General features: G+C 46.1%; 1 protein-coding gene across 2 annotated transcripts in view; it reads right to left on the minus strand.

Annotated features, from left to right (window-relative positions):
* Positions 1-18,898, minus strand: part of kif16ba (kinesin family member 16Ba) — a 251,726-nt gene that overhangs the window by 86,918 nt on the left and 145,910 nt on the right. For both annotated transcript variants that reach the window (XM_072506633.1, XM_072506629.1), the window contains 2 exons: positions 18,761-18,811; positions 474-596 (listed from right to left, as the gene is read on the minus strand). In XM_072506633.1, the coding sequence (XP_072362734.1) occupies positions 474-596; positions 18,761-18,811 (174 nt within the window). The remainder of the gene's footprint in view (positions 1-473; positions 597-18,760; positions 18,812-18,898) is intronic.

Consider the following 18,898-nt stretch of genomic DNA (forward strand, 5'->3'; position numbering starts at 1 on the left):
GGGGAGTGCCTCACTGGAACCCCACGACAGCTATGCGCTGCTCTCGGTTTTCCTGCGGTCAATTTTAATCAAGGCAAGAATCTCGCAATTCCTTTTCTTAAAAAAAACAAGCGAAGGATGCCTCCACACTTTTAGTTTAACTGGAGATTTGTGAAAATACTTCAGGAGAGATCAGGACATTTATATAAAAGTGTGCCATCAACAGTGGTGGTATTGCATGTCCATCATCAATGGCTCTCTATCAATGCAAAATGGAGTAGGTGGAATATTGATTGCATGCATCATAAATTGTAGTTTAATAACACATTTGAAAGGATACTCTTGGCTTCAATACTGAATGCCTGGTTGGTACTGGTGAAAGTGCAATTCTCGTGTGAAAATTAATTTTCACAGTTGGGGATTTTACACTTCTGAAATGAAAGACTTATTATTGTTATATTTACACTGAAATTGAAAGAAGGCTGAACACTCACCTTGACTTCATACTCATAGTGTTCATCTTTTCCTTGTCCTCGCAAGACATAACGGGGAATACTAATTTTAATAGGGTCCTTTAGACTGTCTGGATCAGTCTCCAGCATTCGAGAGAATAATCGCTACCAAAGCAGAAGAAATCTTGGATCAGCAATAAGAAAAGAACAAACATTGCATCATGATTGTTAGAAATACTCAGCAGAAATTAAATTGCAAGGGGGACAGAATAAGAGGGGAGGAATTCCCAGTTCAATAAAATAAAAAGTATGACAAAGAAATACTCACTTCTCAGTTATAACAGACAGTAGTTTTCAAAACCTTGATTATTGTATGTGTGAACTAAGAGAACTAGTGAGACATGTGCACAGAGGTTTCCTTGTTTTTTCTCACCGATTCTAAACTAAGTTAAAAAAAAGCAGGACCAGTTGTTCAAGGTTTGAAAATAGCAGCATTCTTTTAAAATGCTCAACAATCAGTACAAACCATCGCTGACAGACTGGTACACAAAGTAACAGCCGCCAACCCTACTGATGTATGGCATAAGTAATTTACTTTAAATTCTTTTTAATTTAAGAGCTAGAGCAGAGTCCCATCCCTAGGTTCTCAGTGATTGATTGCATTTTCAAATGCCAGTGGCTGTAGGCAGCCTAATTGCACCAGTGCACAGCTCTAGAGCTACAAAACATTAACAAACATCTAGAGATCCATACAAGTTCCTCATTTCAGTCAGTAAATCTAAATTAAGTTTGAAACAAAGCAGTCAGGAGAAAGAAGGAAAAAAACACCAAATGTGAATCATGCCACAAGTCTGGTGCTGATGATTTATCTATTTTAAGTATGAATAACTTCTTTTGTAACACTTGTCCATGAATAATAATTTCCAATAACTTCCCTACTCACCCACTGTGGTTCTGTAATTTCAAAGTTGCAACTGGTTCAAACTAAGACAATTTCTTACTGAAGCAGTCCATGTCCAAATGCAGCAAGACCTGGACACTGACAAGTGGCAAATTGTGCCACACAAGTGCCAGGCAATGACGGGTCTCCAACAAGAAAGGATCTAACCATCACCCCATGACATTCAATGGCATTACCATCGCTGAATTCCCCACTATCAACATGCCATTGACCAGAAACTGAACTGGATTACCATATAAATACTGTGGCTATAAAAGCAGTTCAGAGACTGGGGATCCTGCAGAGAGTAACTCACCTCCCAGCTCCCCAAAGCTCTTCCATCATCTACAAGGCACAAGTCAGGAGTGTGATGGAAAACTCCACTTGCCTGGATGAGTGCAGCTTCGACAACACTCAGGAAACTCAACACCACCAAGGAAAAAGCAGCTTGCTTGATTGGCATTCATTCCATAAACATTCAATCCCTCCAGCACCGACACACAGTAGCAGCAGTGTGTACCATCTACAAGATGCACTTCAGGAACTCATCAAAGTTCCTTAGGCAGCACCTTCCAAACCCATGACCGCTACTATCTAGAAGGACAAGGCAGCAGATACCTGGGAATACCACCACCGGTAAGTTCCCCTCCAAGTCATTCACCATCTTGAGTTGGAAATATATCGGTGTTCCTTCACTGTTGTTGGGTGCAAATCCTGAAACTCTCTTCCTTTGTGGGTGTACCTATAACTCAGGGACTATAGCAGTTCAATAAGGCAGCTCACCACCATCTTCTCAAGGGAAACTAGGGATGAGCAATAAATGCTGGCATAGCCAGCAACACCCACATCTCATAAATTAATTTTTTAAAAATTCATCGGCTGGATTCACAAGGTGTGAAAACGGTGGTCTTTTACGCCAAGAAAACTGGTGCAAAATGGCCACCTATTACCCGTTTTTCCAGGGGCTAGCAGGGAGACAGCATCGTGCTCGCAGCTCTAGCTGCCGAAACTGCCCTGAGCATTTCCGGTTCCGTGGCCGCGCATGTGCATTGCGGCGGCCGTGCTCCATGGCGGACCTAACCTGGACCGCAAAAGTTGTACCCCCCTTCGGCCGCTTGCACGCACCGGACTGCCCGCCCACAGTGCCCCCAGCCCCGAATGAAGCCCCCCCCCCGGCCGCAGATCGGCCCTCCCCCAACTATGGCGGCACCGGACTGAGTCCGCAGCCGTCATCCAAGTTTCCCGAACGGTGTGAGGACATGTAACCCACGCCTGGAACTCAGCTGGTCAGGGGCGGGGCATTGCAGGGCAGGCCTCAGGCAAAGACCCAAGGCCGTGGATAATTGGAGGGGCATACTCCTAGAGTATGCCACTTTTCAGGAGGCGGAGAATACAAAAACCGGCGCCGCTCCCGATTTCGGTGTCAAAATGGATTCTCCGCCTCGTTGCCAAACATTATTTCGGCGTCAGGGGGGGGCGGAGAATCCAGCCCCTTATCTCTGCTTTTCAACATTAGTGGCTTTGCATATAACTTTACAGTGCTTTTATATGTAATGTACTTGCAGAAGACTTTTGCTAATTTGTTCAGTTATCCTTGCAGCCTTTCTAATTTACCTTTTTGCAATATTTCCATTTGTTCTGGATTTCCTCTCATCCTCTGCACTGTCAGCAGTAAATCCTTTTCTTCTATTTCAAATTTGACCCAATTTCCTATTTATCCTTGAATCCCTGGCTTTGATCCTTTCCTATTTTTTTGAAGGTAACTGAACAACAGTACCATGTCCATTTCCTAATTAAATATCACCTGTTGCAGATCAATATTCCCACCATTTTTAAATGAACCAGGTCACATTTTCTCGCCCTATTTCTTATTTACCCCCCACCCCATTCCAATTGAGTATCCTTGCCCTCAATTTTTCCATCGTTAAAACTACTTAATTATAATGGGCTGCCTGTTTCTCCAGTTGATCCTGTAACTCACGGATCACCCAATTGCTTTGCTTCATTAGCCAGAACATGTTCTGAACACAAGAGAAAAAAGATCCTTTCCTTTTCTAAAGACAAATATTAATTTTTCACGAACCAGTCTATTGTCAGATAAATAAAATCTCCCACTGCAACTCTATTATTAATATACACTTTACTAATTTATCTGTAAATATCATCCTTAATTGTTTTACCAGCAGCGGTAGTCTATAAGGTCAATCACCTGATATTTCTCAGGTCACAACAAAAAGGATTTGATATGGACCACTTTGCTCTTTAAATCCCTTTACTCTATTTCTATGATACACTCTCTGAAATCGCTACTCCACCTTCATTTCCTCCTAATTGACCCCTTTGAAAGTTTTGCACCCATGAATATTTTACAGGCAATCTTGACCCAGATGCAATTATTTTTCAATTATTGCTACAGGTTTTATGTAACGAGCATGAATTTTAACTCATTTCGTTCTTATGCCATGCGTATTAAGATTAATACATTTCAGGTTAGATTTATGAGGTCACCTGCTTTGGAATTGGAAAAGAAAAAAATCAGAATGTTTTCTTAATTTTGTGTGGCTAGAAGCTGTGGGGGGCAGATACACTGAAAGCTCGCGTACTGGTACAAAACTAACCAAAGCCACTCACAGAATGTTGGGCTCTAGTTTATATCAACGGAGTTTGAATTAAAAATTGAAGAAGTGATCCTTGAGCTGTAAAGATCCTTGCTCCGGTGGAGCACAGAGAGTCCTTAAGTAACCATAGGTTCCCATAGGAATCGATATGAAAGCCAAAGTTACATCCGTTGGCCATTTTTCCACCCCGGAGAAAGCAGTGTACAATATATGTACAGCACTGTGCATGTCCAACCAAAATACTTGCAAAACAACATCACTAAATATAAAAGAAATACAATTAAATTGTTTTTTAAATTACAGTATTTTTGATTGGGCTCCATTTAATGGCAGAAGTTGGTCAGTACAGGTACCAGCTGAAGTGCCAAAACTACATGTACCGACTAACTTTTGCCACCAAATGGAGCTTAGGACTTCCATGAGAGTTCAGAATGAGAGCCAGCAGTGAAGCCAGGCGCTGAAGAACAGATCCAGTGAGTATTAAGGCAAGAACAGAAACTCCCACGGCAAGGAGCCAGCAATGCTGGGAGCGGAAGAGAGACTGAGGGCAGAAGTGCTGCGGGCGAAGTTATGTAACCGAGAGGCAACAGAAGAGGAAGTCTGTGAAAAACGATGTTAAAGTGAAACTGATGACAGATATATTTTTTTAAGAGCGTTAAAGTTAAACGACATCAAAGTGGATTGATGTTCAGTGGGGGCATACTACACTGCATTCAATTTTGGGCAATGCACTTTCAGGATGATATATTGGCTTTGCAGGGAATGCAGCACAGACTTACCAAAATGAGACCAGGGGAAATATTTAAAGTATAAACAAATTCAATAGGACAGATATCAAGAAACAATCTCCACTGGTAAGGAATCAAAAAACAAGAGTACATAATCTAAGGCGGAAGACATTTAGGAGTGAAATCAGGAATCATTTTTTCATATAAAGTGTAGTGGAAATCATCAACTCAGTCTCACAAAATGCTGTAGACTGAAATTTTCAAGGTTGAGAGTAGTAAGGTTTTTGGTCAGTCAAGAGTATTAAAGATGATGTGGAGATGCCGGCGTTGGACTGGGGTGAGCACAGTACGAAGTCTTACAACACCAGGTTAAAGTCCAACAGGTTTGTTTCGATGTCACTAGCTTTCGGAGCGCTGCTCCTTCCTCAGGTGAATGAAGAGGTATGAAGAGTATTAAAGATACGTTGCGATGGTGGCTAAATGGGGTCAAGGTATAGATCAGCCATGATCTAAAATGGCAGAACAGGCTTATGAGGTTCAGTATCCTCCTCCTGTTCCATGGATTTTCTGGTCTTAAAAATGTTTCCTGTTTCGTCAGATGAAGGGTGTGGATTTCGACTGTAAGAAGGGACTATTCATCATATGCTTGTTGACAATGTGTAGCGGATAATACAAGAAAATAATGCAAGCATGCTGTGGATTGGACTGCTTTCAGTTAGGTATTGTATACCAGTATATTTCTGATGTGTTTTTCTTTCTAACATGATCATGCTTTGGCCAATGTTGAGATGGGGCAAGCCCAAGCTGGCAAAAAGATCTTTGGGAAACTACTCCTATTTGCAGAAACATATGAACATTTTCAACATTTTCTTCATCTTCATGACATAAGAACACAAGAACTAGGAGCAGGACTAGGCCATCAGGCCCTTCGAGCCTGCTGCGCCATTGAATGATATTATGGCTGATCTTTTGTGGACTCAGCTCCACTTTCCCACCCGAACACCATAACCTTTTATTCTTCAAAAAAAATCTACCTTTATCTTTTTTTTAAAATAATATTTTATTGAAAATTTTTGGTCAACCAACACAGTACATTGTGCATCCTTTACACAACATTGTAACAATACAGATAATAATGACCTTTTTTAAATTTAAACAAAAACAACAACAAATAAATAAATATTAAATAACAAAAAATAAAAACTAGCCCTAATTGGCAACTGCCTTGTCTCAGGCCACACCCCCCCCCCATCCCTCCCCCCCCCCCCCCCCCCCCCCCCCAAGTCCTGGGCCGCTGCTGCTGCCTTCTTTGTTCTCCCCTATCTATCTTTCCGCAAGATATTCGACGAACGGTTGCCACCGCCTAGTAAACCCTTGAGCCGACCCCCTTAGGACGAACTTAATCCGCTCTAACTTTATGAACCCCGCCATATCATTTATCCAGGTCTCCACCCCCGGGGGCTTGGCTTCTTTCCACATTAGCAATATTCTGCGCCGGGCTTCTAGGGACGCAAAGGCCAAAACATCGGCCTCTTTCGCCTCCTGCACTCCCAGCTCTTGTGCAACCCCAAATATAGCCAACCCCCAGCTTGGTTCGACCCGGACTCCTACTATTTTCAAAAGCACCTTTGTCACCCCCATCCAAAACCCCTGTAGTGCCGGGCATGACCAAAACATATGGGTATGATTCGCTGGGCTTCTCGAGCACCTCGCACACCTATCCTCCACCCCAAAAAATTTACTGAGCCGTGTTCCAGTCATATGTGCCCTGTGTAATACCTTAAACTGAATCAGGCTTAGCCTGGCGCACGAGGACGACGAGTTTACCCTGTTTAGGGCATCTGCCCACATCCCCTCCTCAATCTCCTCCCCTAGCTCTTCTTCCCATTTCCCTTTTAGTTCGTCCATCATAGTCTCCCCTTCGTCTCTCATTTCCCTATATATATCCGACACCTTACCGTCCCCCACCCATTTCTTTGAGATGACTCTGTCCTGCACCTCTTGTGTCGGGAGCTGCGGGAATTCCCTCACCTGCTGCCTCGCAAAAGCCCTCAATTGCATGTACCTGAATGCATTCCCTTGGGGCAACCCATATTTCTCGGTCAGCGCTCCCAGACTCGCAAACTTCCCATCCACAAATAGATCTTTCAATTGCGTTATACCTGCTCTTTGCCACATTCCATATCCCCCATCCATTCCCCCCGGGGCAAACCTATGGTTGTTTCTTATCGGGGACCCCCCCAGTGCTCCGGTCTTTCCCCTATGTCGTCTCCACTGTCCCCAAATCTTCAGTGTAGCTACCACCACCGGACTCGTGGTATAGTTCCTTGGTGAGAACGGCAATGGGGCTGTCACCATAGCCTGCAGGCTGGTCCCCCTACAGGACGCCCTCTCTAATCTCTTCCACGCCGCTCCTTCCTCCTCTCCCATCCACTTACTCACCATTGAAATATTAGCGGCCCAATAATACTCACTTAGGCTCGGTAGTGCCAGCCCCCCCTATCCCTACTACGCTGTAAGAATCCCTTCCTCACTCTCGGAGTCTTCCCGGCCCAAACAAAACCCATGATACTCTTTTCTATCCTTTTGAAAAAAGCCTTCGTGATCACCACCGGGAGACACTGAAACACAAAAAGGAATCTCGGGAGGACCACCATCTTAACTGCCTGCACCCTCCCTGCCATTGACAATGCTACCATATCCCATCTCTTGAAATCTTCCTCCATCTGTTCCACCAACCGCGTCAAATTTAGCCTGTGCAATGTGCCCCAATTCTTAGCTATCTGGATCCCCAGGTAACGAAAGTCTCTTGTTACCTTCCTCAACGGTAGGTCTTCTATTTCTCTACTCTGCTCCCCTGGATGCACCACAAACAGCTCACTCTTTCCCATGTTCAATTTATACCCTGAAAAATCCCCAAACTCCCCAAGTATCCGCATTATTTCTGGCATCCCCTCCGCTGGATCCGCCACATATAGTAGCAGATCATCCGCATATAAAGATACCCGGTGTTCTTCTCCTCCCCTAAGTATTCCCCTCCATCTCTTGGAACCTCTCAGCGCTATCGCCAGGGGCTCAATCGCCAGTGCAAACAGTAATGGGGACAGAGGACATCCCTGCCTTGTCCCTCTATGGAGCCGAAAATATGCCGATACCCGTCCATTCGTGACCACACTCGCCACTGGGGCCCTATACAACAGCTGCACCCATCTAACATACCCCTCTCCGAACCCAAATCTCCTCAACACCTCCCACAGATAATCCCACTCCACTCTATCGAATGCTTTCTCGGCATCCATCGCCACTACTATCTCCGTTTCACCCTCTGGTGGGGCCATCATCATTACCCCTAACAACCTCCGTATGTTCGTGTTCAGCTGTCTCCCCTTCACAAACCCAGTTTGGTCCTCATGAACCACCCCCGGGACACATTCCTCTATTCTCATTGCCATTACCTTGGCCAAGACCTTGGCATCTACATTGAGGAGGGAGATTGGTCTGTAGGACCCGCATTGTAGCGGCTCCTTTTCCTTCTTTAAAAGAAGCGATATCGTTGCTTCTGACATAGTCGGGGGCAGTTGTCCCCTTTCCTTTGCCTCGTTGAAGGTCCTCGTCAGTAGCGGGGCGAGCAAGTCCAAATATTTTCTGTAAAATTCAACTGGGAATCCGTCCGGTCCCGGGGCCTTTCCCGTCTGCATGTTCCTAATTCCTTTCACCACTTCTTCTACCGTGATCTGTGCTCCCAGTCCCATCCTTTCCTGCTCTTCCACCTTGGGAATTTCCAGCCGATCCAAAAACTCCATCATTCTCTCCCTCCCATCCGGGGGTTGAGCTTCATACAATTTTTTATAAAATGTCTTAAACACTTCATTCACTCTCTCCACTCCCCGCTCCGTCTCTCCATCTTCGTCTCTCACCCCCCCTATTTCCCTCGCTGCTCCCCTTTTCCTCAATTGGTGTGCCAGCAATCTGCTCGCCTTCTCTCCATATTCATACTGTACACCCTGCGCCTTCCTCCATTGTGCCTCTGCAGTGCCTGTGGTCAGCAAGTCAAATTCCACATGCAGCCTTTGCCTTTCCCTATACAGTCCCTCCTCCGGTGCTTCCGCATACTGTCTGTCCACCCTCAAAAGTTCTTGCAACAACCGCTCCCGTTCCTTACTCTCCTGCTTCCCTTTATGTGTCCTTATTGATATCAACTCCCCTCTAACCACCGCCTTCAACGCCTCCCAGACCACTCCCACCTGAACCTCCCCATTGTCATTGAGTTCCAAGTACTTTTCAATGCATCCCCTCACCCTTAAGCACACCCCCTCATCCGCCATTAGTCCCATATCCATTCTCCAGGGTGGACGCCCTCTTGTTTCCTCCCCTATCTCCAAGTCTACCCAGTGTGGGGCATGATCCGAAATGGCTATAGCCGTATATTCCGTTCCCCTCACCCTCGGGATCAATGCCCTACCCAACACAAAAAAGTCTATGCGTGAATAGACTTTATGGACATAGGAGAAAAACGAGAACGCCTTACTCCTAGGTCTACTGAATCTCCACGGGTCCACCCCTCCCATCTGCTCCATAAAATCCTTAAGCACCTTGGCTGCTGCTGGCCTCCTACCAGTCCTGGACTTCGACCTATCCAGCCTTGGTTCCAACACCGTGTTAAAGTCTCCCCCCATTATCAGCTTTCCGGTCTCTAGGTCTGGGATGCGTCCTAGCATTCGCCTCATAAAATTGGCATCGTCCCAATTCGGGGCATACACGTTTACCAACACCACCATCTCTCCCTGTAATTTGCCACTCACCATCACGTATCTGCCCCCGTTATCCGCCACTATAGTCTTTGCCTCGAACATTACCCGCTTCCCCACTAATATAGCCACCCCCCTGTTTTTCGCATCCAGCCCCGAATGGAACACCTGCCCTACCCATCCTTTGCGCAACCTAACCTGATCTATCAGTTTCAGGTGCGTTTCCTGTAACATGACCACATCTGCTTTAAGTTTCTTAAGGTGTGCGAGTACTCGTGCCCTCTTTATCGGCCCGTTAAGCCCCCTCACGTTCCACGTGATCAGCCGAGTTGGGGGGCTTCCCACCCCCCCCCCCTTGCCGGTTAGCCATCATCTTTTTCCAGCTTCTCGCCCAGTTCCCACGCGGCTGTATTTCTCCCAGACGGTGCCCCCCCGCCCATCCTTTCCCGCACCCACTCCCCCCTTTCCCCAGCAGCAGCAACCCAGTAATTCCCCCCTCCCCCCCCCCCCCCGCTCGACCCCCCGCTAGCGTAATTACTCCCCCCATGTTGCTCCCAGAAGTCAGCAAACTCTGGCTGACCTCGGCTTCCCCCCGTGATCACGGCTCGCCCCGTGCGGCGCCCCCTCCTTCCTGCTTCTCTATTCCCGCCATAATTATCATAGCGCGGGAACCAAGCCCGCGCCTCTCCCTCGGCCCCGCCTCCCATGGCCAACGCCCCATCTCCTCTCCCTCCCCACCTCCCCCCATCACCACCTGTGGGAGAAAGAAAAGTTACCATACCGCAGGATTAATCATACAATCCCTCTTCGCCCCCCCCCCCCCCCCCCCCCCCCCCCCCCCCCCCCCCCCCCCCACTCGTCCCACCACTTTGTCCAAACGTTCATTTTCGTAGTCCAATCATTCCAATTTTTCTTCTACAATAAAAGTCCACGCTTCATCCGCCGTCTCAAAGTAGTGGTGCCTCCCTTGATATGTGACCCACAGTCTTGCCGGTTGCAGCATTCCAAACTTTATCTTTTTTTTGTGAAGTACCGCTTTGGCCCGATTAAAGCTCGCCCTCCTTCTCGCCACCTCCGCACTCCAATCTTGATAGACGCGGATCACCGCGTTCTCCCATTTACTACACCGAGTTTTCTTCGCCCATCTAAGGACCATTTCTCTATCCTTAAAACGGAGAAATCTCACCACTATGGCTCTGGGAGCTTCTCCTGCTCTCGGTCCTCGCACCATAACTCGGTATGCTCCCTCCACCTCCAACGGACCCGTCGGGGCCTCCACTCCCATTAACGAGTGCAGCATCGTGCTCACATATGCCCCGACGTCCGCCCCCTCCACACCTTCAGGAAGGCCAAGAATCCTCAAGTTGTTCCTCCTTGCGTTATTTTCCAGTGCCTCCAACCTCTCCACAGATCGTTTCTGGTGTGCCTCATGTATCTCCGACTTCACCACCAGGCCCTGTATGTCGTTTTCATTCTCTGCTGCTTTCGCCTTCACGACCCGAAGCTCCTGCTCCTGGGTCTTTTGTTCCTCTTTCAGCCCTTCAATCGCCTGTAATATCGGGGCCAACAACTCTTTCTTCATTTCCTTTTTTATCTCCTCCACGCAGCGTTTCAAAAACTCTTGTTGTTCAGGGCCCCATATGAAACTGCCACCTTCCGACACCATCTTGGTTTCTGCTTGCCTTCCTTGCCGTTGTTCCAAAGGATCCGCTGCAATCCGGCCACTTTCCTCTCCTTTTTCCATCCGTGTCCAGGGGGAACACCCTTCTGGTTTACCGCACGGTGTTTTCAGCCGTTAAAATTGCCGTTGGGGCTCCTATCAAGAGCCCAAAAGTCCGTTTCACAGGGAGCTGCCGAAACGTGCGACTCAGCTGGTCATCGCCGCACCCGGAAGTCCCCAAATCTACCTTTATCTTGAAAACATTTAATGAAGGAGCCTCAACTGCTTCACTGGGCAAGGAATTCCATAGATTCACAACCCTTTGGGTGAAGATGTTCCTCCTAAGCTCAGTCCTAAATCTACCTCCCCTTATTTTAAGGCTATGTCCCCTAGTTCTGCTTTCACCCACCAGTGGAAACAACCTCCCCACATCTATCCTATCTATTCCCTTCATAATTTTATATATTTCTACAAGATTCCCACGTATCCTTCTAAATTCCAACAAGTACAGTCCCAGTCTACTCAACCTCTCCTCGTAATCCAATCCCCTCAACTCTGGGATTAACCTAGTAAATCTCCTCTGCACACCCTCCAGCGCCAGTACATCCTTTCTCAGGTAAGGAGACCAAAACTGAACACAGGTGTGGCCTCACTAACACCTTATATAATTGCAGCATATCCTCCCTAGTCTTAAACTCCACCCCTCTAGCAGTGAAGGACAAAACTCCATTTGCCTTCTTAATCACCTGTTGCACCTGTAAACCAACTTTTTGCGAATCATGCACTAGGACACCCAGGTCCCTCTGCACAGCAGCACGTTTTAATATTTTATCATTTAAATAATAATCCCTTTTGCTGTTATTCCTACCAAAATGGATAACCTCACATTTGTCAACATTGTATTTTATCTGCCAGACTCTAGCCCATTCACTTAATCTATCCAAATCCCTCTGCAGACTTCCAGTATACTCTGCATTCACTCGTGGAAACCGAACCTTTCGGAATGTGACAATTCCCATTCCTTACCAGAACATCAAATCTATTTTCCACTAAAATAATTGTGATCGTTAATGCTACAGGGCCGACTGACTTCTTTTTAAAATGTATTTGTTCATGGGAAATGGTCATTGCTGCCCTGTCTAACATGTATAGCCCATCTCCAACTGCCCTTGAGAAGGTAGTGGTGAACTGCCTTCTTGAACCGCTGTGGTCCATGTGGTGTATGTGTACCCACGGTGCTGTTATGGAAGGAGTTTATTCCGTTTACATTTTCTAGCAGTTTGATATAACTGAGTGGCTTGCTTGGCCATTTCAGAGGGCAGTTAAGAATCAACCACATTACTGAGGGTCTTGAGGCAAATGTAGGCCAGACCAAGTAAGGGTAGCAATTTTCTTTACTGAAGGACATTAGTAAACCAGATGATTTTTTCAAATAACAATGGTTTCATTTAGCTTTTGGCTTTGACAAAGGGTCATCTGGACTCGAAACGTTTGCTCTTTTCCCTCCATACAGATGCTGCCAGACCTGTTGAGATTTTCCAGCATTTTCTCTTTTGGTTTCAGATTCCAGCATCCGCAGTAATTTGCTTTTATATGGTTTCATGGTCACTGTTATTGAGACTAGTTTTTAATTCCAGATTTTAATTAATTGAATTTAAATTACACCAGCTGCAGGCATTAGTCTGGACTGCTAGTCGACTGATATTGCCGCTGAAATCATACATACTAAGCTAGGCTGTGCTGAAAAACACTTTTGTGTACTGGAAATTTGGACTCAAGGTTACCTTAGCTGTATAACCCTCACAAAAAAGCAGTTCCTTTATTAATGATGACATTTGTGTACATCAGCAGCATCCATTGAACAGTTACTTTAATTCCCTAATCTACTTGATAGCCTTCTGAGAGTTCCGCAATTGGCTGCTTGCGCCTCTTTATACGCACTAGTCTGACATTTCAAGACATGCACTCTCAGTTCAACATCCAAACAATGAGTGAAGATCTGATAGAGGACCATCGTATTAGACAGATAGCACCTCCATTGATGGATTTCCAATTCCAACCTGCCCCATCTCGGCAATATAATTGGTATGTACTTTTAAACGTTGTGCTTGTTGCGTACAATAGAGAGTACTGCAAGATTCAATTAAATTGATCTCTTCAAAATGCAGGGTACTTGCACCCCATTTTCTTTAAATGCAACTTTGTTTTGAATTGATGCTTTTTGAGGGTTGAATTCTAAAATTATACATCATTCTGTGAAAACTGTACAAAAGTGGCCACAAAACTTGCTTTTCGCCCTTTACCATTTTAAAGCTGAAAAAATATAGTAAAATATTAGGCAACACGTAATAGTTACATGGTATTTAGCAGTGCGAGGAAAGAGGTGGAGCTGTAAGCGGGCCACTCCAGTATTTTTGATAGCAATGCAGAGAGACCTGAATTCTGGCAGAATTGTGGATGATGCTGGGGTTGAGTAAAACTAGGATAGCAGTTCAGAGCTCGGCAGCTCTGCGGTCAGGTTGTCACGCAGTGTAAGGGAGGGATCCTTTTCTATGCCTCACAATAGATGGGGAAGCTGGGGTTTTCAGAATCGTGGGAGGAACCGGAGACTAAAAAATAACCATAGGTTTGGTTCACTGGTGGTTTCTTAGTGTCTGTCGGCAAGGGATTGAGAGAGGGGATGGACTTCATTGGGGTGTGGAAGATTAATGTCCCAACTTCAAGGAAGATTAATATCCCAACTTCAAGGGCACTTGCTTGTACGTTTCTAAGGAATCTTTGCCAACACTAAATTTGGTATTTTGTGTTTAGTTTCTGACATAATCCACCTCGTTCACAGCTGTCGGTAATTGGAATATTTAGATTATCAAAACACTGCCTGTTTTCAAAATTCAACTCATTTGTTTTCCATTACAGAAACATGTGAAATTAAGATGGGAAAATACATGGTCTACCGCTGCTCTTAGTAATGAGAAGGTTAATCTTCTCTTGTCAATTAACAAAACTGAGGTGATAATTTAAGATTACGTCCTTTCAATAATCAAATTGGATGGTGAAAACACCATGGGCTTGATTTTGCACAGTACGGTTGTCCTTGCAACCATTCCCCCCTACCTAAAAAGTGAAGGGGGGGGGACAGCCTGCCCACGATCCCAAAAGCTGCCCCACAGCAATTTAATGCCGGGAGCAGCGTTAATTGCTTTAAGACATCTTCCCCCATCTCAGCATGCAGTTCAGCCTCAGACAGCTACCAGCCAATCTGATAAGCTAGCTGTTCTGTAGTCCCAACAGCACCACATGGAGTGACGGCCACAGCTTGGGCTACAGATAGTCCCACTATGCTGAGGAACCCAGGTATATACGGGTATGCGGCCTCGCGTGGGTCTGCCAACCTGCCCAGGTGAAGAGGGGGATGACCTTCCACAAGGAAGGTACCCACCCCACCCTTGTCCAACACCAGCTGAGAGCAGTAGCTGCCAAGCTACCTGCATGGCATGGGCCTCCACTCAGTGATAAAACACCAGCAATTGCTGAATGAGGTCCTTGTGTCCCTTAATTGGCCACTTAAACCAGGGTAGGCACCGCCGCCACCCTCCTGTAAGATTTCAGATAGGCCAGTGGCTGGCGGGTATGTGCCATAATACCACCCACTGGATTTTACGTCTTCAAACTTGTCAGCAGGTAAAGAGCAAAATCCAGTTCAATCTGTGTCATATTTAATGTGCTTTCTGAAACTTGAGTATAATCAAAAACTAAAATACTCTAACAGGTGTAGCATTAATTGTCTTTCTTTGCTCTCGGATTCTTGAAATATACTCTTAATTTTTGCAATTGCTTTCAAATCACTACCTGCTGCTACCATTCAGTGTACTGATGAAATAACAGGGAAAATTATTGTTTTTAATTGCTTACCAGTAGTACTGGTGTATCACATTATGAGGACAGAACCCAACCCCTAATCCACTTAAAAATAATTCTGTTGCCTGACACCCGTCATGTGAGAGTACCTTTAAGAAATGGGTCTTTAAGAAATGGGTGTTTATCAGTGATTTCAGAGTGTGGGTGGAGCTGGGCTGTCTGTCTTCTTTACTTTCGTTTTTGAGCAAGTTGCTACAGAGTGAATTTGTAGTTTTGTTTTCAGAGAGAAGAGCTGCAGAGAATGCCAGCAGGTGTGCATGTATCTCTCTACAAGCTAAAGAGTATTCATTTGGGTGATTTCAGAGTGATAACTGCTTTCAGTCGAGAATTTAAACCTGATCTCTGTGTTAAAAGGGTCTTTTGTCTTCTGGATGTTGTTTGGGAATTTATCAAGGGTTATCTGTCGAGTACTGTATTCTTTGGGGATTTACTGGTGTTTATAGTTGTTAAGATGTTTACTGTGGGTTTATAAAGTGTTAACTGGTTTCATGGATAAACATTGTTTTAATTTAAACGTACTGTAACACTGTTGAATAACACCTGAAAGGCAGGCTCATGTGCTCCCCATAACCACAATAAACTCAAAGTTAAGGGTCAGGTGAACTCCATGATACACTTTGGGGTTCTCTAAACCGTGGACCTTAACACACCAAAGCAGTTCGGTAAAATAAAATCAAGCATGGGAAATGAGTGTACATTAAATATATTTTTGTTGCACCCATTAGACAGATTAAAAAATTCAATCTTAATATGAAATTTTGTGTAGAACAAAGAACAATGCAGCATAGGAACAAGCCCTTCGGCCCTCCAAGCCTGCACCAATCACATGTCCTATCTAGACCAATCGCCTGAATCCTTCTAAACCCCGTCTGTTCATGTGCCTATCCAGATAAGTCTTATCTGCCTCAACCACCTCACTTGGCCATGCATTCCAGGCCACTACCACCCTCTGTAAAAAAAAAAAAAAACCTACCCACACACCTCCACTGAATCTTTCCCCCCTCACCTTGAACTTGTGGCCCCTTGTAATTGTCATTTCCGCCCTGGGAAAAAACCTCCAACTGTTCACCCTATCTATACCCCTAATACTTTTATAAACTTCTTTCAGGTCGCCCCTCAGCCTCCGCCTCCGTATCTCGAGGGAGAACAATCCCAGTTTACTCAATCTCTCCTCATAGCTAATACCCTCCATACCAGGCAACATCCTGGTAAACCTTTCCTGTACTCTCTCCAACGCCTCCCCGTCCTTCTGGTAGTGCGGTGACCAGAACTGGACACAGTATTCCAAATGTGGCCTAACCAACGTTCTATATAATTGCAATATAATTTTCAAGCTTTTATACTCGATACCCTGCCTATGAAGGCAAGCATGCCACATGCTTTCTTTACCACCATTTCCACCTATGCTGCCACTTTTAAGGATCTCCGGACCTGCACGCCCTCATCTCTCTGTGTCTCTATGCTCCTGCCATTTATTTCATAGCTCCCACCTGAATTGGATCTACCAAAATGCATCACCTCGCATTTGTCCGGGTTAAATTCCATCTGCCATTTCTCTGCCCAATTTTGCAGCCTATCTATACCCTGTTGTATTCTCTGACAATCTTCATCACTATCCGCAACTCCTGCATTCTTAGTATCATCCGCAAACTTGCTTTTCAGACCCGCTACGTTATCTTCCAAGTAATTTGTGTACATTACAAAGAGCAGAGGTCCCCGAGTACTGATCCCTGCGGAACACCACTAGTTACGGACCTCCATTTGGAAAAACGCCCTTCCACTGCTACCCTCTGTCTTCTATAGCCAAGCCAGTTCTGGTTCCATCTAGCTCGTTCACCCTGACCCCGTGTGATTTAATCTTTTGCACCAGCCTGCCATGAGAGACCTTGTCAAATGCTTTATTAAAGTCCATGCAGACAACATCTACAACCCTTCCCTTGTCAATCATTTTTGTCACCTCCTCAAAAACCTCAATCAAATTAGTGAGACATGACCCCCCTCGTACAAAACTATGCTGGCTGTCACTAATAAGACCATTCACTTCCAAATGTGCATAGATCCTGGGCGAAATTCTCCCGAAACGGCGCGATGTCCGCCGACTGGCGCACAAAACGGCGCCAATCAGACGGGCATCGGCCGCCCCAAAGGTGCGGAATGCTCCGCATCTTTGGGGGCCGAGCCCCAACATTGAGGGGCTAGGCGGGCGCCGGAGGAATTTCCGCCCCACCAGCTGGCGGAAACGGCCTTTGTTGCTCCGCCAGTTGGCGCGGAAATGACATCTCCGGGCGGCGCATGCGCGGGAGCGTCAGCGGCCGCTGACAGTTTCCCATGCATGCGCAGTGGAGGGAGTCTCTTCCACCTCCGCCATGGTGCAGACCGTGGCAGAGGCGGAAGGGAAAGAGTGCCCCCACGGCACAGGCCCGCCCGCGGATCGGTGGGCCCCGATCGCGGGCCAGGCCACCGTGGGGGCACACCCTGGGGTCAGATCGCCCCGCGCCCCCCCCCCCCCCGCCCCCAGAGCCCGCCCACTCCGCCTTGTCCCGCCGTTCAAAAGGTGGTTTAATCCACGCTGGCGGGACAGGCAATTTATCGGCGGGACTTCGGCCCATCCGGGCTGGAGAATTCAGCGGGGGGGCCCGCTAACCTGTGCGGCCCAATTCCCGCCCCCGCCTAATATCCGGTGCCGGAGACTTCGGCAGCCGGTGGGGGCGGGATTCACGCCAGCCCCCGGCGATTCTCCGACCCGGCGGGGGGTCGGAGAATGACGCCCATTATCTCTGAGAATCTGTTCCAACAATTTCACTATCACTGACGTCAAGCTCACTGGCCTATAATTACACGGATTAACCTTGCAACCCTTGTTAAATAACGGTACAACATTGGCTATCCTCCAATCCTCTGGGATCTCACCCGGGGCCAATGAGGACACAAAGATTTCTGTCAGAGGCCCAGTGATTTCATCTCTTGTCTCCCTCAGTAATCTGGGATAGATGCCACCTGGCCCTGGGGACATGTCGACCATAATGCTTTTTAACACACCTAACACTTCCTCCCTCGTAATAATGACCTGTTCTAAAGTGTTTACACATCCCTCTGAGACACCACCATCAACGTGTCCCTCTCCTTTGTGAATACGATGCAAAATACTCATTAAGAATCTCACCTACTTCTCCTGGTTCTACACATAATTTCCCTCCTTTGTCCTTGAGTGGACCAACTCTTTCTCTAGCTAGGAAGATTTGTAGGAAGATTTCATGTTTAGAACATAAGAACTAGGAGCAGGAGTAGGCCATCTGGCCCCTCGAGCCTGCTCCACCATTCAATGAGATCATGGCTGATCTTTTGTGGACTCAGCTCCACTTTCCAGCCCGAACACCATAACCCTTAATCCCTTTATTCTTCAAAAAAAATCTATCTTTATCTTAAAATGTTTGGCTAACTTTTACATATCATCCAGCCACCTTTCACACAGTTTTACTGAATGCTCTAGGTTTACTGATGTAGAAAATGTCTTACAAATAACACTTTAATACACTTCTTCACCCTCAATTGGCTGAAATTGGATAAACCCGAACAGTTGCAAGTCAAAATGTAAAGTAAACCGCTGGATCCAATTAGTAATGACTTGAAAAATTTGTCCCCTCGTAAAATAATATGGGGTGATTACACTGGCAGAAAAGAAATGTTCAACAATCCAAGAGAACACACAAAAACTACCTGATACTTCAGTTTGCGCTGGTTCATGTTATTCTGAAGATTTCCATTTTCCTGAAAAGAAAGGGCCAGAAGTACTGTTAGTTTCATTTTTTCTTAAATAGTATTTGCTTTTACAAAACCCATTAGACTGTTAAACAA

This window comes from Scyliorhinus torazame, chromosome 1 (genome assembly GCF_047496885.1).
Source record: "Scyliorhinus torazame isolate Kashiwa2021f chromosome 1, sScyTor2.1, whole genome shotgun sequence".
NCBI lineage: Eukaryota > Metazoa > Chordata > Chondrichthyes > Carcharhiniformes > Scyliorhinidae > Scyliorhinus > Scyliorhinus torazame.